This window comes from Ammospiza nelsoni, chromosome 6 (assembly GCF_027579445.1).
Source record: "Ammospiza nelsoni isolate bAmmNel1 chromosome 6, bAmmNel1.pri, whole genome shotgun sequence".
Classification (NCBI taxonomy): domain Eukaryota; kingdom Metazoa; phylum Chordata; class Aves; order Passeriformes; family Passerellidae; genus Ammospiza; species Ammospiza nelsoni.
In genome coordinates, this window is record NC_080638.1 from 44,369,473 (window position 1) to 44,390,639 (window position 21,167).

General features: G+C 35.3%; 1 protein-coding gene across 1 annotated transcript in view; it reads right to left on the minus strand.

Moving 5' to 3' along the window:
* Positions 1 to 484: 484 nt before the first annotated feature.
* Positions 485 to 21,167, minus strand: part of CEP128 (centrosomal protein 128) — a 99,494-nt gene continuing 78,811 nt past the window's right edge. The window contains 4 exon segments of the mRNA XM_059475383.1: positions 485 to 3,789; positions 7,862 to 7,967; positions 11,571 to 11,684; positions 13,526 to 13,603. Coding sequence (XP_059331366.1) covers positions 3,683 to 3,789; positions 7,862 to 7,967; positions 11,571 to 11,684; positions 13,526 to 13,603 — 405 coding nt within the window. The 3' untranslated portion in view covers positions 485 to 3,682.

The window sequence follows — 21,167 nt, forward strand, 5'->3', positions numbered from 1 at the left end:
TCTACTGTAACAAACAGCGCCACAAAAATTTATGAAAAAGTTTTCCTGCATGTTATAGATATGAGAATGCCTCCAAGTTGCAGCCTTCTCATATTAAGCCATAAAAATTATAATCAGTGTAACAAAAATACCTACTGATCTCCTTTCAGAGTAATACTGGCATTTTCATTCATGAAAAACCACTCAGTGCTATCCAGTGCAAAGACTATGCCTTGCAAGCCACAGATGAACTGTAGATTCCTTAGCTGAGAAATGGATTTGAGAATTGTAGTTTCTTTGTTGTATGGGGTTTTCAAGTATTTTCTTTATTTACTTTGCTGTAATAGTCAGTAAAAATGTGGCTGAGCTTTGAATATCCAAGGAGTATTTTCACCATCACTGAAGACCAGTTTCCATCAAAAATTTGGGAAGTAAATGTAAGAAATTGCTTTGTTTTGCACCGTAAAATTTTATTTTTTATTTTTCTTTTGACATTTCTTCTTAGGATGACATAATTACACAATAAAAATAAATTATTTTGTCTGTTTAGTAAATATAGTCTCAAAAGTAATTAAGTACTCTCAAGTCTGCTATAAAACATTAGGAACTGAAGGGCATAAAATTTCTAGCTTATTCATGTGACAGCTATTTGATGCTAAAATAGAGGGCCAATACATTTGAAAGCACAGTACTGAAGCACTGTATTTCACTGCAGCATTAAAAAAAAAAGAGTGCCTGATAGTAGCTTATAAAATCTGTATGTACTTAGTACATACATAAAAAATATCCTGATTTACCAAATGCTAAACAGAACAAACATCATTTTTGTGTGTACAATACCACATTTTTGATTATTGAAAACGACTGTTTTGGGTATGAATTGAGTAATAGGTCATTAAAGGGTTAAAGTACAAAAACATCTGGCTACCAGAAGGGACAGCAATTTTAAAGATGTGAAATATACAAAAGGTTGTATTTAAAAATTTCTGCTTTTCTACTTTAAAAACTGAAATTGTGCAGAAGAATATTATTTCAGACTAATATGGAAAAAATATTATTTCTTAAACCACAAAGGGACAGTTTCACGTAATGTCATGAACGGAACTTTAGCCTTCAGTAAAGAGGAAACAAAATTCACTTTGTAATATGAAGCTCTATCAAAGGAGGAAGAGAGACAAATATTACATGCTATCTAGACTGCCATGCCAAGAGAGTAAACTTAAGAATTTCCTGGCTTTGGAGTCCCTAAGTCTACTCAGTAAGAATTTTTTGCGTGTGTGTGTGTGCATGGTTTGACGTCTCTTCTGTTCTTCCACTCCTTTTAGAAAATTTTATAAAAGGATATAAAACTGATGAAAACCCAGTCACATGGGCAAAGGCAAATATACTAAGCACTGAACATACCTAAAGTTTTAAAGCCAAAATTGTTCACCCAGTAGTAATTTCTGTCCTATGTAGTACAGAAGTCGATTCAATACTTGATGTAATAGTGAGGGAGATAAGACTGCTTGTCCTTAGTTTTCTAACAATACAAATCTGTAGTGATCCTGTTTTAAGAACACATACTTCAGATTTCTAAGTGACAAGTCAGGAAAAAAAGTATAAATACATAAAATGGTACGATTTTTACAAATTTCTTAGGAAAAAGAGAGGACATTATATTTCTGGTCTTACTTCTCAGCTAAGACTCTCAAAGGCCCCTTTATTTACCTACTTGCATGTCACAAAATCATTTAAACTTTGGTAAAACAGTTAGGGTATACATTTATCCATCAGCAATCCATGCACCAGACCTCACTACCACATAAGGTGTTTTGAGAACATGATTTATTGCTTAATAATATATTTTAAAGTGATCATTCTATGTTTTGGCCCTAATTTGTAGGTACCATAAAGTCTGCAAACTGCTAACATTTTGTTTTGCAATTTTTTAAGTTTCAGCAGACCAAACCAGTTAAAGTATTTTAAATGCCATATTTTCACCTCTGCTCTGATCTAATAAAAAAAATAAATTCCAAATGTTGGATCCACTTAAAGTAAGTTTAGTTTACAGTAGCCGTGGCTTGAGCTAAACACTGTTTCATGACATCCACACTCTTTGTAGAGAGAAGTTTATTTGTTGATTTTTTTTCTTCTTCCTGTCATGGCCATTGAGATCAGAACAGATGGATGTGCCTGTTTTGTTTTCTTGACCCTCTGAATGAGGAGATATGCCAGAAGTTTGCAAAAAGCCAATGCCAGCACTACCATGCACAGCATAATACACCACAAAAGGTAAAGAAAACTTTTAACCATGTCAGATTTTTTTTTTTTTTAGTTTTAAGCAATTTAAGTTCATGGAAAATGAACAGAGAATAAACTCAATCTTTTTTTCATTTCTGTGTCTGATTTTGATGTTCCCAGCATGTTGTTCTGTTTGAAACAGGACGAACACAAGGTGATTGTCAAGAAGCGCACAGTCCAGAGCACCCACTGGGACTACAGAACACTTCATCAGAGTATTGGAAAAAAAATATAAGAGTCCCCTTTTGTGATGGCACATCGTGGCCTATGAATTATACCTGAGACACCTACAGTGCTAAAAAATAACAGTGTTTCAGAGAAGAAATAGACTTCCTAAATATGACAGAAGTCTGCAAAACAAAATTGTTTGAGTGGTGTTAATGTTGCTACAGTATCCTGGTAGCTTTGGCAAATCTTTTAAGGCACACTAGCAGTGATCCAGCCAGAAGCAGCTGAGAGGAAAATGAAAGTAGAACCATCAGAAACACTTGCATTTCTTTAGACAGCAGAATTCTTACACAGAAAATTCTTTGATTTGCTCTTTGAGACCACTGTAATGTAAAATTGTGTCTAATTTGTTTAGAATAGTGATATCTGAACAAATACAAATGAGCAATATTCTATTTCCATAGTATTTTACAATCAATATAACACATCTTCTGTAATAGAGAACAAAAGAGAATAAATAAATCATCATTAAACATTGCTTTTAAAATTTTCACAGCCACAAAGAAGTGCCATTCAACACTCCTGATACAGATGGGTGAGATTCAGATTCTTTAAAGTGCCTAATTGAGGCCATCTAATAAAAGTGTTCTGGCCAAAAGAATAATTCTAGACAACTTATAATACATATATGCTGAACCCAAAACCAAGCTGTCAATTTTTAATTGCTTTGAGAAAAATTTGTTTTATCACTTCTTTTTGAAATGATTTTTTCAAACTGAGGGACCTAAAACACAAATGCGTCTGTACAACACTGTATAATTATTCTCTATCATAGTAATAGGCAATTTCTGAATTTTTTTTCATTATTAATAATGTTATTAAACATAATTAAAAAACAAGTGTCAGAACAATTCCTGTATAGGGGTAAATAAGCTCATAGCAAAGACTAATGTCACAGGTATTTCACTTCACAGTATTTCAGGAATACAATAAATATAGTCTAAGAGGACTGCAGAAACAAATACAAGAGAATAGCAAAATCTCAGAAAGCCTTTGGTGTGCAAGTCACCTAAATTATCAAAAGAGTTCATTAGAATTAGTCTTGGTGCTCTTTCATTTGAGTGTTTGGCAATTGTTGAATCATTAAGGGTGCATAACTCCTACAGCAGATGGAATTACTACAGTTCAAAACCAAAAAAAAAGTGGAATGGAATTTACCACAGAGAAAACTGGTGTGGTTTCATAAAATATTCTACTGCTTTCCCCCTTCTGCTTGCAGCTTCTTTTCACTAACAGCAACATTAGTATCATCTTCCTTGGTGCCACTTGTATCCAAAGGAACCATCCCTTTCGTAAGTGCTAGAAAAAGTCACACAAAAAAGGTGATTAAGCATTTTCAGAATCATACATTACATCAGTTAGACTCAATGATCTTAGAGGCCTTTTCAAACCTATGATTCTTGGATTTGGTTGACTGGCCATTAGTTTTTATTTAAAACATGTATTTCATTATATGATATTAGAATTTATTCAGCAAGTAATATGTTCAATATTCATAACTGAGAATATAATATTTTGTTTTCTAGAGAAATCTATTTTAATACTCTATAATACAGGCATAGCCATGAGCTTTCTTATACACAAGAAATGTAGACGCCATTTAAAAAACTTTGATTCTTACACTAAGAAATATTTTCCATTTATTTTTCCAGAATTTTTATTTAAATAAGAAAAACCTCTCAAAAATTTGTGAAGGAATATCTTTACCAACAGAATGGACTTAAGTCACCAAGTGACACTGAAGAGGTGCTCAGAAAATGTCATACTGTGTATATACCTTCACAGCAGGGCACACATATGGTGCTTATTTTTAAAAATATTATATTGCATCAAAATCCAAACAATATGAATTGACAAAACATCTTAGCATAAAAAGCTGAAGGAAAAAAAAATCAAATACCCAAACATTTAGCAAAAGGCAGAAATTAAGGGAAGGAAAGTGGCTAGCAGCTTATATATACCCTTCTTCTAATGGCCTTCTTTAAAGCTCAAGCATGGAAGAAAAGTAATCCTGCTGAATATCCAGAGTGCAATTTCTAACAATCCAGTAAAATTGTAGCAATACATAACCAAAAGTTATTTAACAAGGAGCAAGACTTCACAGTTTGGTTAGGAGGGGTGAGATGTTTTCACTTTCAGAAGAATGAAATCACTGTTCGGGACACTGGTATAACAGTGAGTTCTAAGTATTCACCATAAAGTTTTCAGAATTGGTTCAAAGCTCTGCTGCTGTATGTAATGTCAATGGTACCTCCTGTGGACAGTATTCAAAGTAAGGCAAAAAATCATAAAGTTCATTGCTTAACTAATTCAATTTGCATTTTTCTAAGTGATGATGTCAAGTTTCCAGTCATTCCAAGTTCTTATGCTTAAGCAGCCCTAGGTTTTGTTCTAGAAGGGTGCCCACAGCATAGTCACATTGCAATGTCTTTTTACTTGTAAGTACATTACATTATTTATAAATGCCAATAAAAATAGTCTTAAGAATTTATGAAAAAGTATACATAGAGGGATAAATACAGGCACCACCAATACAGTGCAGAAGTTAATTGTTCTGACAATAAAGCCTACATTCAGGACAGCTTGGTTTTATTCAGCTGTGGTATCAGTCCTACTACATACCATGTTGACACAAGAGTGTTGTCCATCACAACTTATGAAGCCCTGCAACATAAATTCCCAACAACAATAGAAAACCTCTAAGACATATGGTTTCTGGGAAACCATCCAGGTTAAAACCTCAAAGTGATGAAATGTGCAAAGAGAAAGGCAGGACTCAATGCACAAAGTTAATGCAAAGCATGTGTAACCCAAGGGACTTTTGTACTCAAAATTTCAGGAAAATACAGTGGCCGTAAAAACAGTTCCTGAGGATTATTCTTTAGATAACAACTAGTGACTGGCTGGACCAACCATTCTGGTCTGATAATAATATCGACTGCAAACCACATCTAGTGAATGTTTCCTTGAATAAATTACTTTCTCATTTCAACTTCTTAATTTCTAAGAAAATCGGTACAGAAATAAAAGCACATTCTCTCAACATATTTTAAAATATGTTTATAATGGAAAAGCTGTTATAACTGAAGAAATTATACCAGAAACAAAACACAATGTTGATGTTCATTACTTTCCCTTTAACTGCTTGCTACATTGGCAAATTTTTGGTCAACATATATATATATGTATGGAAATAGATTGTTGTTCCGTTATTTATTTTCCCATGCTATTTGTTCTTCTTTCGTCAACCAATTTTAAACTTAAATCCCACAATCTCCCTCACAAATAAGTTAAATTATAACAATGAGTCTGCTCTCCTTCTGGGTACTCTCCACAAGTCATAGGAAACTCACATTGGGAAGGAAGTTTCTAGTATTAGTTATGGAATCTATAGTCTGTAAGGCTGCATGAGTTGAAGAGAGATGGAATGGGGAAATATAAATCACAAAGGCTTACAAACCACTCCAAAAGGCAAATGAAGGAAAAAAATTTCCATCCTTCTGTTTCTGAAGAAGGAGGCAATTAATCACAGAAAATAGATGATGACATGTATAGGAAGATTTATTAAAAGCTACAGTAGGTTTGGGAGCAAAGATGTCAAATTATACTTCACTGTCAAAATCTCAAATGAGAATTAATTAATACCATTACTGAAATTTAAAGGTCATTATGTTTTTGTGACTATCATGAGTGAAGTAGCTGACTTTTCATTTGCCAGTCACTGAAAAATCTCCTTAATGCTCATACCACAGCAGAATTTTCACTGTCCTCAAGAACTATACCAACAACTTCAAAATACACATTTGACTGGTGGAAATCAGTTTCAGCATAAAGTGACAATCAGTCCAAAACCAAAGTCTGTGGAGTAATCCACATGTTTCAGTGCCATAAGGACTAAGTAGTGAATTGAATCACCACTGTCTTTTGTTAATAATTTATTTTTTTATTTCCAGAAAACTTAGTAGTTAGTGCTGGTAAAAAACAATTGAATCAGAGAATAAACATGCACAACTGCTTCATCAGATTGGTATTCAGATCACATGGATCCTATTTCTCTTAGAACTCCCTAAAATTTATTAAAAAGTTTTAAAGCAACAAAGTTCTAGCTTGTTTAATTCAGGTTAAGCAGTATAAAGATATTGAAATAGTTTAGGAACACTTATGCTGTATTTTTAAATTTCAGTAAATTTTTGCAGTGACCAGTTTTGGAGTTCTTGGGACAGGAAGGGACTGGTGGAGGCCATTTATCTGAATATTCTGTGGGGCATCTGTTACTTCTTTTCTATACCCAAAACAAGTTCAGCTGTACTTTGATTTGCAAGACTTTGACAGGGATGAGGTTTGGGAAAACAGAAAAATCAACTCTGAGTCAAGGTAAAGTGTTTCTGCAGTACAGATGATACAGAGGTATTATCTCCTATGCTGTATTCCCACTACTCTTATTCAATATGCTCTGCAAAAAGATACTAACTCCAGCCCATAGATTCTGAAAGGAAGAGAAAGCAATTACCTTTAACCTCATCAGATCAGCTCAAGACTTACTGGTGAGCAGAAATATACCACAGCACTCATAGAAAGATGCAACATTTCAAAGTGCAATGAAGCCTGAAATAGACTTCAAGAGAATGCAACTTTCTAAATAGGTTCCCAGTACACAAACTGGCTATACTGAAAATAAATGGAAGATGATACCCTTCTGAAGAGAAGTATTTTGATATCCTTGTACTGATATGCTTAAAAACCCCCTTAAAAACCTGGGTTTTAAGTTACTTCTGACACTCATGCAAAGGTGTGCTTACATACCCAATCAAGACCTAATACGCCCTATGTTTTATTGAGCATTTCTCAGCTGAATCAGAGATCCCATGACTTCACATGAACACAAGTTGTATATGCACATGGGGGTAGAGAAAAAACAGTTAAAAACACTATTGAAGTAGAATTAGTGAATTCAACTTTCCCTGAGAAAATGCTACACAAGCATGGGACTAACTGGCACACATAAAAGATCTTGGAAAGAATCCATGTTTGAGGATATCTCTGTGGTCCCTCAGAAAATCAGAGAGTCTGCACAGCTTACAGAGGGATGACTTGTTAAGCAGAGATTCAGAATTCAATGGCAGCCCTTTTCTTTGCAATAGATAAACAAAATATATTTAATGTCCCAGCCAAAAAAACTCAAACAACTGTCAGTGGGATGTAATGAAGTACTTCCTAGGCAAAGACATCCATCCAGCATCTAAAACTAAAACACAGTAGGATACTTAAGATGGTTCCAGCACTTCTGAAAACAGCATCTCACTCATCCAGGAAAAAAATTTTTAGAAGAAAAAAATGTGTTACCATTTTTTTTCTGTGCTATAATACTTACAACCTGAACTTGAAAGCGGTGAGCTGCACAAAAAGCTGTTTTGAGTTCGCCAACTAGAATGAGCAGCCACTTCTACATCAGAAATTTCAGCATCCATTTTCACATCCTATGGGAATCAGATAAAAATAATTTCATCTATCACTATCAAGCAGCTGCAAACTTCAACAAAAACTAGTAGCACACAGGCACATGCTGTGATTTCACACACACTGGAAAAGACTGATTTGAATTCTCTGAATTCTCAGTATCGCATTTAGGTTCAAATTTGCTTACAAGTTTATCCCCACTTCACCACTATAAAATGTCTGTGAAAAACTCCTTTGCCTTGAGAAAAGCACTGGCATCACTGCAAGTCTTTGTTGTAAAAAGCTCTTTCCTATTCACATCACATGCACAGCTCAGCACACACCATATCAGCAGGGCAGACATCAGTGAATAATGACTTCCTCATCAATGAATGGTTCATACTAATTTCACAAGGAGTAATAAATATAAATCTAATTTCACTGCCACTGAGGAAACCTAAAGTTCATAGATTTCGCATGTCAAAATACTTAAAGGTGCTTTTGAATGTTTTTGTTAAACCATTACATAAAGTCTTAAGTACAATGTTACTATTTATGGCTAAACCTATCCAGCATAGCTTCTTGGTGAGGAAAGTCATTTGGTCTACAAGCTAAAAAGAGAAGATAAATTTAAAAATGTCATTTAAACAAAAATCCCTGAAAAATCTCTATTAGCTCTGCAGCAAGTAGTCCCCATTCACAATACAATCCAAAATGAGATTAAAAGCTTGGCTTGGAATCCAAATTACTCAGTTTCTTGAAATGAGAAGAAGTCATAATGAATAAATGCATCAATTCATAAAACAAACAATATTACTGCTGAATTCTTATCATTAAAAGCCTCAAGGAATTTTGTTAAAACATCTTGCAATTTATCATTTATGTTGATACTTAATTTTACGTTGATACATAAGATTTGAAAACTAAACAAAAAAAATTATATTAATTTAGAGATACAATAAGCTTTTGTTCCATCACTGAAGAAGGATTTACTCCTGTTAAGACTAATGGGAATTACACATATTAATCCCCTTATGTGCTGATGAGAGACTTAATACCTAAAGTGTTCATAGCACAATAACAATTTTTAAATAATAAAAAACGTTTTTGTCTTTCCATTCTGCTTCCAGAAATGCTTTAAAAGAAGAGTTTTTAAACAAGAAAGGTGCTTCTACCAGTACCTGCAAAACAAAATGGCTTTCTTTAACAGAAATATTAATGTAGAGAATGTGCCTTTTGTCATGTGCTTCATGGACAACTTCATCTGCTGTGTTTGAGTGGATGGTCAATCATCTGTGGCAGGGAAAGTCTCCTAAAATATTTATATCTCTACTTGAAAACATTTATCTCTAGCTTTCCTCTGGCTTTCTGCTTTGATTTTGCTGCTGTTGCTATTTTCTTTTAATATGTTATATTTATGAAGTTTTCCCCCAATTTCATCTTCATCTACTATTATTTGGCCCTTTCTTCATTGAAAAATCAAGAGTTTTGTACCTGATGGTATCGTCCCAGCCTATGGCCTACTTTTGTTACTGGAAATCTTCCATTTTAAAACATACAAATAGAAAGTATGATTTTTCTGGACTTCTAAGCAACAGGTATTTTAAAGCCACCTGACAAGACTACAGAAGAGTAGGAAGATTGAGTAGGGACAAAAGAAATCATAAGAAAGAAAGAAAAAGACCTGCTTTTAGAGGAACATTCAACTTTGGTTTAATTTTTCCTCCTTAAAATGAAAAGACTGGGACACAAGATTAGATAATGCCTGTCTGAGATCAATGTTGGCAAGCAAGCTGAAACAAGTGTAATATAAGAAAGGCTAGAAAGAAAAACATTAACAGAGGAGGAAGTTTAATATCAGAAGTAATTCCATCTAAAATGATCAATGTAAAAATTTTAATAGAAACATGGATTTTCTTATCATCTATTAAGTATCTGTCTACTTTGTATAGCAGGGGCAGTATGTACACAGCGTGAACCAAAAATACCAGAAAGAATCAACTTTGGTGTCCTCAAACCTACAGTCCTCCAGCAATCAATTTTAGAGACTCCCAACTGACAAACAGAAAAATAAATAAATAAATAAATGGCATTTGAGTTAGTTTCAAAGGAGGGTAAGAAAGGCAAGCATTAAAAAGGTTTTTTTTTAGTCTAAGCTAGCCTGATCACTGAAATCAGATTAGCACCCGTCTGTTACTTGGTTTTGAACATTCTGTTCTATTTGCAGCAGCTGTGACAGCAAAAAGTACTGTATATCATGCAAAAACCCAATTAGGCCTGACTAAATGGAAACCATTAAATGCTCTCAGTTGTCTAAAGAAAGAGAATTGTTTTGGAATCAGCTTTGTACTGGATTCTGATTATTGAGTTCAAATCACACAAGTTCAGTAAGTTCAGTCAGCTTAGTGCAATGTTATGTTCTACCGTCAGCTGATTGCATTCCACTTAGCTTTTCAATGTTTTCCAAATTTCAGTAGCTACTGACTTAGTAATGCTTCTGTGGAGGGAAAAGAAATTCAAGATACTGAAGATTATCACCAGCAACATACTGATTGTGCCTGTTTCCTCCTTTCAATTCTTTCTTACAGAAGAGCAAGATAGCTTTCTCAAGTAACTTAGTACCTTCTCACAACAGCAACTTACTAAGCTAAAACATTCTGTATTTATTTTAGCTTTTCCACTTTTTAAAAGACATGCTGTAAGTATGTCCTCATTTTACAATAGGAAGACGGTTACCTATAAGGTGGGGAACACAAACATCTTTCTATCTTTTTCATGGAGTGTGTGATCCTCAATTTGAGCTCAATTGCTTAGAGACACAGGTTTGATGCATTGCCAAAGAAACTGATTTGACTGAGACATGTAGCAGAAATACTAGTATGATTCTTCAGGTCAGATCACTTTTTTCAAACACTTGCATAAGAAATCGTAGTTGTGCTGAAGTAATTACAATGCTATTACAATGACAGCAATATGACAATCAACAAGCTACTAAGGGAAAGAAAGCATGTTAATAATTGGAAAGTTGAACTCATTACAGGCAAAGTTTCTAAAGAAGAGCACTGGATTTGTGTTGTAGGGAGTTAGTTATTCATGCTTAGCACTGCTGTAAGTCCAGTGAGTGACCTTCAGCAAATCACTTCCCTTCTGTTTGCCTGGATTTCATTTATGTATGAAAGAGACCTCACATAGAATTGCTTCCAATAAGTGCAAATATCAACTACTGAAGAATTGCTACATGTAATTTATAAATTAGTCAACCTTTTTATAGGGGAAATAGATTTCTATCTGTATCTTTTACTTGAAAGGACAAGAGAAAATTGAAAAATTAAAAATTGCTGTAGACAGCAATTTGACAAAGCAGTAAGAACTTCAGAGAAGTAAGACACAGTAAGATACCTTTTTGTGAAAGCTGAAAGATTTTTTGGAAAGTATCCATGGCATGGGTACAATGAAAGCAACCTTTAATTCATCAAATTTCATGCCATGTCAATATACCTGCCATGCCATCAGCCATGGCAGCTATTTGAAACAGAAACATTCATGCATGATTTCAGTCTGTGTTTGTACTAGGAGTTAATAAGGTAAGGTTATGTTGCTGATTGAAAGCAATTGGGACACAGAAGTGGAGTACACACACACACCTTGACTTGCCCAACTCTTTGCTTTGAATCTTCCAGCTGCTGCTGCAAAGAAGTCACCATGTCTTTATACCTCATATACCTCTCCTCAATCATCTCCTTTCGGCAATGGGAATCCTAGAAATGAATTTAAAGATTTAGATGATTTCATAATGTAAAAAGTAGCTAGAAATTCTAACTATTGTAAACACAGATATCATCAAGGATTTTCACCACAGCAAGAATGAATTAAGAACTAACTTTCAGAGGCTGAACTACAGGCATCATACAAAAGCATAATGCTATGTACAGAAAAATAATGTTAAAATACATGCAGATCAAAACAAAAATGGTCTTATCCTTAATTGTTGAATGATTTCTTGTAACACTTTCCAAACTTCAGCAATAACATACCTTCTAAGAAAAATTCTGCAATGGTGGAAAATTAATTTCAACACTATGGAAACAAGCACTTGAAGAAAAAATGGTTCTAAGGATATGGACAAAACAGTATTTTCACAAGAAAACATAATTCACTTGAATTAACAAACCTCCTAGACAACCCGAGAGGTTTACCAAAACTTACTTCCTCTTGCCTTCTCCCTTCCTATGAAAACATTGAAGGAAGAACTTGCTAGGTATTGTACAAAAAAATCCAATATGTTATTTGCAAACAGTAATGAAGCTCCAAACTGACATCCTTCTCAAAGCTAAGACATAAAGCTTAGCCCTCTTGAATAATAAATTATTTCTTAAACAAAACACTGTGTTGATAGGGGCTTATCTTCAGAAAACCATATTTAAAAAATTAAGCATGATGGAGAAGGACAAAGCCCGACTGAAACCAAAGATTTTGCATTCCAATCTCACAAATATTGGCTAAGCTATAACTACAGCAAACCAGAAAATTACAATGGAATTTCATAGTAGTGTTAAGTGTGAGAGGGCAAGAGTGAAGGAGATTGCAGAGGCCTGCTGAGAACAAAATTTTTCTTTTAGTAGAAACAGAAGGAAAACATAAACCTCTGTCAGAGCAAAAATGCTCTTCTGGGGATATGTGGAATGTGAAATTAAAACTATACACCTCAACAATATTGTTCATAAAAAACCCAAATATTTTAACTGGTATGTGCATTACCAAATCTGTTCATGATGACAGCAATAAAATGGCGTAGAATCATTATCTGATGACCTCGTGTAGGAACACAAAATAAATAATGCTCCAAACAAGTATATTTTGAAATATTTATGACAACCACAGGTTAAGAAATTTTACATATCAAATAAAATGCAAATCATTATGTATTTGTTGATCTGCGGTTTAATACTGATTTAAAATTTATATCATTCAAGGAAGCTACAAATTTTTTTCTATTAAACCACCCATTTCATAAATGGAAAGTAACTATGGTACAGGGGTTTAGGCACTTAGCCACTGAAAATCCAACCTGAGCTTTATCACTCTTGACAGTATGTCATTGCTACTGTCAATATGCCCTACTATGTCCAAACACATCTTGATTGGATAGTGGTGTTGCAAAATTAAGTAACAAGTATTGTAATTATGTCAAAACAAAACAAAAAAGTTATGAAGATCATCTATTTTCACTCATTGAGTTAAATATTGAAACAACTGGCATAATTCATTTAATTATAAAATTTTCATTTTTTAACATGTAATATCAGAATTTACCGCTCCATAAAAATATTTGGAAACAGTAATTAACACATGACCTGTTATGCCAAGTTATCAATGTTTGCCTACATTATGGAGCAGTATTAATAATTAGAACTAAATTTATAACTTCAAAAATATCCATATAAACATGAAAATAAATTTCAGTATGTTTCTGTCTATATAATACATACATATGCAACTGTAAATATCTTATTAAAGAACTTATCTGTACATCATAGACATTGTTAATTAACCAAAATATTTTACAAGTACTGAGAGAGTCAAATGAAATCTTTCTCACCCCAGTATCTCTGCACTCTTCTAACAGGCTCAGTTTCTCAGGCACAGACTCCAGGTGATTTAAAGCCACTCGGGTACTCTAAAGAATAGAACACAAGTTAGAACATTAAAAACAAAACCATTCTTTCAGCCATCTCACATATTACAAACCCAGTCTTATTAGCATACTAGTTCAAGCTTCCTCAGTTAGGGTGCTGACTCACCCTAAAGCTCAATCAAAGTGGCTGTGGGACTCACTGAAGCAGCCATGCCAGAGGCTCCAGCCAGCCAGCCAGACCTGCTGATGGGAGATGGAGCTCTCCAGGTCAGAGGCTGCCACACGTGCCTGGTACCTCTTCATGAGGCTGGGGCTCACCATTCTTTTGCAGAAGGTGAGCTGTGCTTAAGGAGCTGATCACCAGCTACAGGAGGAAGTGAACAGGCTACATAGTGCTTGAGCAAACAAGCAAAAGAGAAACTGATTATTTTCAGAGTCTCACAGTCTCAAGACTCTCAGGAGTCATGAACCTCCACTACAGTGGAGAAGCTGATGCACTCAGAACCCTGCAGGGGAATTAGTCAAAGGACTGTTAGCCAAGGGTCTGTTAAAAGGTGAAGGCTGGAAGCGGGTCACAGCATGTACTAGGAGGAAGGTTCCTCCACCTTCTCAGAATTTGACAGGCAGGACTGGCACCCTCTACAATACATGTGAGGCTCTGGAACCAGAAGGCCATACTACTGATGAGGAGGGTGGAGGTTCTTCTGGGATAGTGTGGCCTCCTAAAACAACACCACCCGTACTCTGCACCAAGACCACTGTTAACAGGAAAATGAAGGGTAGTTGTAATAGGAAACACCCTTCTAAAGCAAGTGGAGGGCCTCCTTATGCAGACTGGAGCCAGCTCACAGGGAAGTCTGCTGTCTCCAGGGACTAGAATAAGAGACATTACTGATATGGGAAGAACACAGAGTCAATGTACAGCTTGTCATTATAGGGAGAAAATTCATGGAGCCAAAGCTCTACTGGAATTGAAGCTGGCCAGAAATGTGGAGGAAAATAAAAAGTTTTTAAAAATATATTCATGGCAATAGGCAGTGCAAGAAAACACTAATCCCTTTACAGGATGAGGATGGTCAAACAAGGGCAGAGAGAGGCAATGGCATTTAATGCATTCTTTGCCTCTGTTTTCTAACAGAGGATGATCGACCAAGGGGATCACAGTGCCCTGAGCAGAAGGACCATGACTGTGAGATGATCAACTCCCAGTCGACCCTGAACTTGTGTGGGATTTGCTGCTTCAGTTGCATCCCTACAAGTCTACAGGGCATGAAGGCATTCATTCAAGATTTCTTCAAGAGCCAGTTGATGTCATCAAAAAACCTCTCTTGATATTTTTTTGAGTGGTCTTGGGAATCCGAAGCAGTTCCAGATTACTGGAAGCTGGCAAACCTTGTCACAGTTTTAAAGAAGCGCAAGAAAGAGGAACCCCAGGAATTACAGGTCAGTTTCCCTTTACTGCATGGTAAAGTTATGGAATAGATTATGCTAGGAGGTATTGAAAAATACCTGAAAGACAACAACATCATTGCTCACAGCTGTCTTCATTTCATGACAATAAATTCCTCTTATTACCAAACCTGATTTCCTTTTACGACCCCCTTGAGTCCTGTGTGCAGTTTTGGTTACCACACACACATATGGTATGTACTACTGAAAAATTAGGCATACTATATTAGGCATATGGTGTGTACTACTGAATTACCACTCTAGGAAGAGTTAGGGTTGGCCTCAACATTAAGATTTCACATTCACACCCACCAGACAAAAAATGCAGCCTATTGAAAACTGCAAAGAACTGAAAAAATAAATATAATGGTTTTGGTTTTGTGTCCAGATGAAGTTGGTTATCATGCACAAAGAACAGTCATGTCCCACAGGTCAGATGCCTCTGCAGCTTCTCAAAGGCTGTCCTTCTATTATTTGCCAAAGAGCAAGTAAAACCAGAACTGTTTGTACTTTCTGAACAACAGTATTTCCTCCATAATTCTCAAAATCACATTTCAATGCTTAAGTTTCTGCGAGTCTGGTATTCAATCTACCAGTAATGGGCTTCATTAATCATATTGCTGCCTTGGTACTTAAAAGCAAAATCTTAACACAAATAAAATCCATCAATCCTGAAATCAAATATTATGTTGTAAGGCCTGTGCAAACCAAATTAACTTGCTCTTAATTACAAAACCTCTGTTACTTGTTCTGGAAAATCTCAGTCTGACCACCATGAAAAACATTCCATTTAGATTCCAGAGACTAAAAGTTTCAGTCACAACAGGACAAGAAAACTCAATGGAAGCTTCTCTGCACAAGTGGCAACAACTTTAAAAAGATGGAGACTAGGAGTGAGGAGTGTAGAATCCGAAATGAACAAGGTAACCTAAATGAAGACACACCATCTGCTTAAAAGCAGTGATGTCTACCTCTTTGTTAGTTCCTAACATTCTGGTTTTAAGGTTTTAAGAAATATTCATAACAATAAAAGGTCAAATTTTATAAAAAATGGGATTCATCTGCAGCTAACATGGACTGAACTTATAGTCAATATTCAGTACCAATAAACTAAATTAGATAGAGGATATGAGACTTGTTATTTTGTTTCTGCAATTACATGTCTGCAAAGATATGTATATAGATATTTACCTATCCATTTACCCACCTTGTTTTAATACGGATGACCTCTGATCTCTTCTCATAAAAAAAAAAGAATTCAGGCCCTAGGTGTAAGCCTATGCCTTAAGCCATTCATTTTTCAATTCCTTCTCTAATTCCAATGCCAAGACCTCATGTCAACACTGTCTGTAAATGAATTTAAGGAAGATGTTAATCATCTGTTCTCCCAAAGTGTCTCCTAAATATGTCCCCTCTATTTCATGCACTTTTTGTAGTGTAAAAAAAATTAGCTGTTTCTCTGCTAATCCTTATTAGTTATGTTATTAAATATAATCCTGAAAGCAGAAGACCAGCCTTTGGGTTAGATGCACATTCAGTCTTTGGTTCTTTGGTTTTGTTGAGAATCATGTGGATAAAGAATGGTACAAGCTACTTGGATTTCTGAAAGGTGTTTTAGACTCCTAAAGTTTAAATCTAACTTCACATTCAAAATGATGGGCTCTAAGGTAACCATTGCTGCTCAGGAAGCAGATCATGGGGTAGTGATGCATATTACCAAGAATCTGCTAATGCAGTGCTCAGTATCAATCAGAAAACCAAAATCAACACTCAGTATAATCAGGAAAGGATAAAAAAAGCCAGAAAACATAACTGTCCCAAATCATTAATCCAATTGTATCTTGACTGCTGAGTGGAGATGTGGATTTTTATTTCAAAAGGGAAAGGTCAGAGAAGTTGAACAAGAATTTTCAAAGCCATGGAGTGCTGTCTCCAAGTGAGAAATTATAAACACAATACTCTAAAGAATAGAACTCTTCAGCCAGTAAGAGAGATGCCTGAGAAGACTAATTACCAATTTGTGTAAAATCACAAGTCACATAAAGATAGAAAATGTTATATGGCTTTAAGCAGAAAACTGGGCAAGTTCATGAATGAGGAAGACCATAGAATGGTTCCAAATTCACAGAAACTACATTAAGTCTGGAAGCCTTTGAACAGCTGGAATCAGAATGAATAAATGGGAAACAAAATACATGTTAGTCCTGCTCATACAATCTTCCCTGAGCATTTTACTTGGGCCATTGTTGCAATGTCAATAGCTGGGTTAGATTGACCTTTGGTCTTGACCAGAACGGCTCTTTTTATATTGTAAAATTCTCACAGTCTTCTGAGCAGTCTTGAGGGACTTGAATAGGATAACTCACACACTAACATTTTCAGGGACAGAAATGTGTCTTTTCCATAAAACAAATGAAAAGAATGGTAGTGATGTGCAAATAAAAACAGAAAAAAAGCAACTTTTGTTGTTAGGAGAGGTTCAGTAAGGAAGGTGGCAACGAAGAAATACATTGAAGAATGTGAGGGAAAGATGATGAAAGACCTTTTAGCTGGTCCACAGAAGAGGCCTGGTAATTAACGAAAATCACAGCAACCTCCTCAAGATGGTTCAAATGCCATACTTGTATCATTAATGACTACAATCTATTCTATTAAAAAGACAGATTTAGCCACACAGATAAAACATGGAAAAGGATGTTGGAAACACCTGATATAGAGGCCAATTAAGTACTGTTAAATTTTTTCCCAGAAATCAGAGAGCTGTATGCCATAATGCATAAAAATAATCCTAAAGACAGCTATCACATCTGTCTACTTCTGTATAACAAGCAACAGCAGGTACTGACCAGTGCACTGATGGTACTGATAAGAGGAAAAAACACCCATTGTACTGTCTGAGGCAGTATTAATGGCATTTTGCTTAACAGCAGTGCTCTTCGATAGACTGAGTGCTACTAATCTTTCTGTTTTTAAAATAAAGACTATTTACTTTTAAAAGGGGCATTCTATTTTTCACAGAGAATGACAAAACAAATTACTTATTTTCCATGACTTCATATAAACACTTTGATGTTTAAACTGCATGCGAACAGTTAATCCTCCTATTCTGATGTGTTCTTGGTAATACATGGTTTCACACTGTCTCACGGGACAGATCTAAATCAAAATAAGACACATTTTATTTTTAGTCTCAAAGCTGCAATGCTAAATGCAAATAAATCAAAGCAGGTTTGTATATAATACTCCTGAGGTTTGCCTTTATAGTCAATATATTGAAAACAGATAAACATAAACCAGAAACCAAACTTCATTGACTTTCAAGTACAGCGCTCCTTTCTTTTCTGAAGTAGGTAAAAACAAATGGCTATCTGTATTGCACAGATATTTTTTTTAAAATAAGAGTTGATTTAAGTACCGCTTAGCTAATCCCCAAAGAATAACCATAAAAAGATTAAATGCAACATCATTTTAACTGGCTGCAATGCATGTCAGCAGGCAGTTACAATTCAAACGAAAAATACAGTGTTGGAGGTGACCTAAAGTGACTTATTTTTAAATGACCTTAGTGTATTGAATACCAAAATAGCAAGAACAGGATGCACACAGCATGTTTAAAAGTATCCTTTGCTTTCCCTGTTAAGATCTGTAAAACTATGCACTATCAGCTTCAATCTCTAGCTCTCCACTGATAAATCAAATACTTTTCTTCTAAGCAGGTGGTTCTGCTTGAGAGGCCTGAGGTGCTCTGCTGACTTTTATACACCAGGCAAACTCCACAACAGCTGGAACATTCTGTGAATGTACATCATATGTAGAGAGGGAAAGTTCAGAGAAAACAGAAAAACGTATTTTATATCTTTATATTCCACGTATATCATAACTCAAATTATACCACTGTTTTGATGATTTCAGCACATCAAGAAGTCAAATTACCTATACAAAGGTAGGCAACACATGTAACTTTATCAAATTACAATTTCAATGCTCAATTGGCTTTTTTTTTCTCTATTACATTGTTTCATGAGTTTCAACAAGCAAAATTTTTTTAAGCAAAAACTACACTAATGGAAAACAAATGACCTTGCTAACAATGCATTGCCAATGTCAAACTACTTGAACATTCAATTTAGATTCCAGATGTTTTTGCATGGGGTGGACCACATTTTAATTAAGGGAACTTCATGAATGCTTCCTTTCCTGTTTGCAATGACATGGACTGTCTTTTCTCTTATTCATAAGCACATGACATCCCTGTGCTAACTAGGGGAATGTTTACATGGGAAAATATTAGGAAACTATTTTATGAATTTGCAGTTGTTTGATGCATCCTAACAGCTGGAAACATGGAGGAAACTGCTGTCTTTTGGCAAGGTAGCTTTCTGTGAATCATCAGTCAGTGTTCCAAGTACTCTGGGGGTCCATAGGAGTAATTTTTCAGAATCCATTCTTTATCGTTTACTAAGATTTTGATCAGAGACATCCAGATATAATTCCTAGGAACTAAAAGAAATATGACACAAGAAATAGAGTGTGCAAAGTAATGCGATGTTAGGGAGAACACATTCTCAGAAGGTGTAAAGGCTTCCTTGTTGCTCATCTTTAACATTATGAAGCACTGCAGGCTAAAAATCTTTACATGTAATTTATGTTAAAGTTTTTTATGCTAACAGTATTTCATCAAGCCTTCCAGAAAGCATTGCAAAAATTCAATTAACACAGCCTTCATGGGAAAGAAGAAATATCACTCAGTTTTTCAGGTGAGAAAAATTAAAGTAGAAAGAGAAGTTATTTAAACAAGGATTCACAGCAAATCAGTGTCAGAGTAGGAAAAGAATTAGGAGTTTTCCTTATGGATTTCCCTATTTTAATAAAAAGCTCCCAATAGTGAAAGAAAAATAGGTGTAATAGGTGTAACTGATGCCTGTGCTCCTATGGTTATACCTAGATCAAATAGGAAGCATTTAAATCTAAAATGAAGGACCTAGCAGCACTTAGAAACATCTAATCAATAGTCTGCTGTCAAACAAAATTTAACTTATTTTATGATATACAAACCAAACCAAGAAAAATAAAGCACAAATCTATGTCTTATCAAGTTACATTCTGTGGAAGAACTCAGATACATATTCCACAGATTAAAGGCCAACATAAATCATATAAGAAGCAGCTGAGGGAGCTGGGTTGTTTATCATGGAGAAAAGGAGACTCAGGGGACATCATCACTCTTTACAAGTGACTGAGAGGAGGCTGTAGCCAGGTGGGGGTTGGTCTCTTTCCCCAGGCAAGTGACAGGACAAGAAATGGTCCCAAGCTGCTCAAGTTGGACATTAGGAAGAATTTCTTCACTGAAAGGGTATTAGAACAGGCTGCCCAGGGAGGGGTTGGAGGGTGATCCCTGCAAGTGTTCAAGAAATGACTGGACATGGCACTTGGTGCTATAGTTTAGTTGACAAGGTGGTGTTCAGTCAAAGGGTGGACATGAGGGTTTTGGAGGTTTTTCCAACCTCAGTGATTCTCTGATTTCTCATGAAGATCCTGTGGAAGGAACTCATAGAATCTCTCTTTAAAATTACATTTACATGCATATATCACTACTTTAAAGAAAAATGAGAATGCTGTATACTACTGCTCCTAGTTCAACTGAAATAAATAATTTTAGATTACTTAAATCTTTTGCAATAAGCATTTTTCCTGAGATTTTTACTTTCTCTAATTTAAAAATGAAGGATTTTGGTTTATTAAACATTGGCAAAAATGTTCTATATTTGCAACATGTGGAACAAATTTTCCTAATTTTGAAAGGAACATAGATAGAGCATGTAGGGGTTTCACTAGGAGCATTGCCAGCAAGTCAAGTGAGGTGATCCCTCTCCTCTAATCAGCCAACATTTGGAGTGCTGTGTTTAGTTCAAGGTTCTTCTGTACAAAAGAGACATACAAGAGCCAGTTCAGCAACAGACAACAAATTTTTAAGGGACTGGAGCATATCTCCTGTGAGGAAAAGCTGAGAAAGCTGGGATTGTTTAGTGTGGAGAAAAAAAGGCTCTGGGAAGTCTCATCAATGTGCACACGGATCTAAAGGAAAGGTGTAAAGAAGAGGGAGCCAGGCTCTTTTCAGTGCTGCCCAGTGACAAGCACAAACTGAAACACAGGAGGT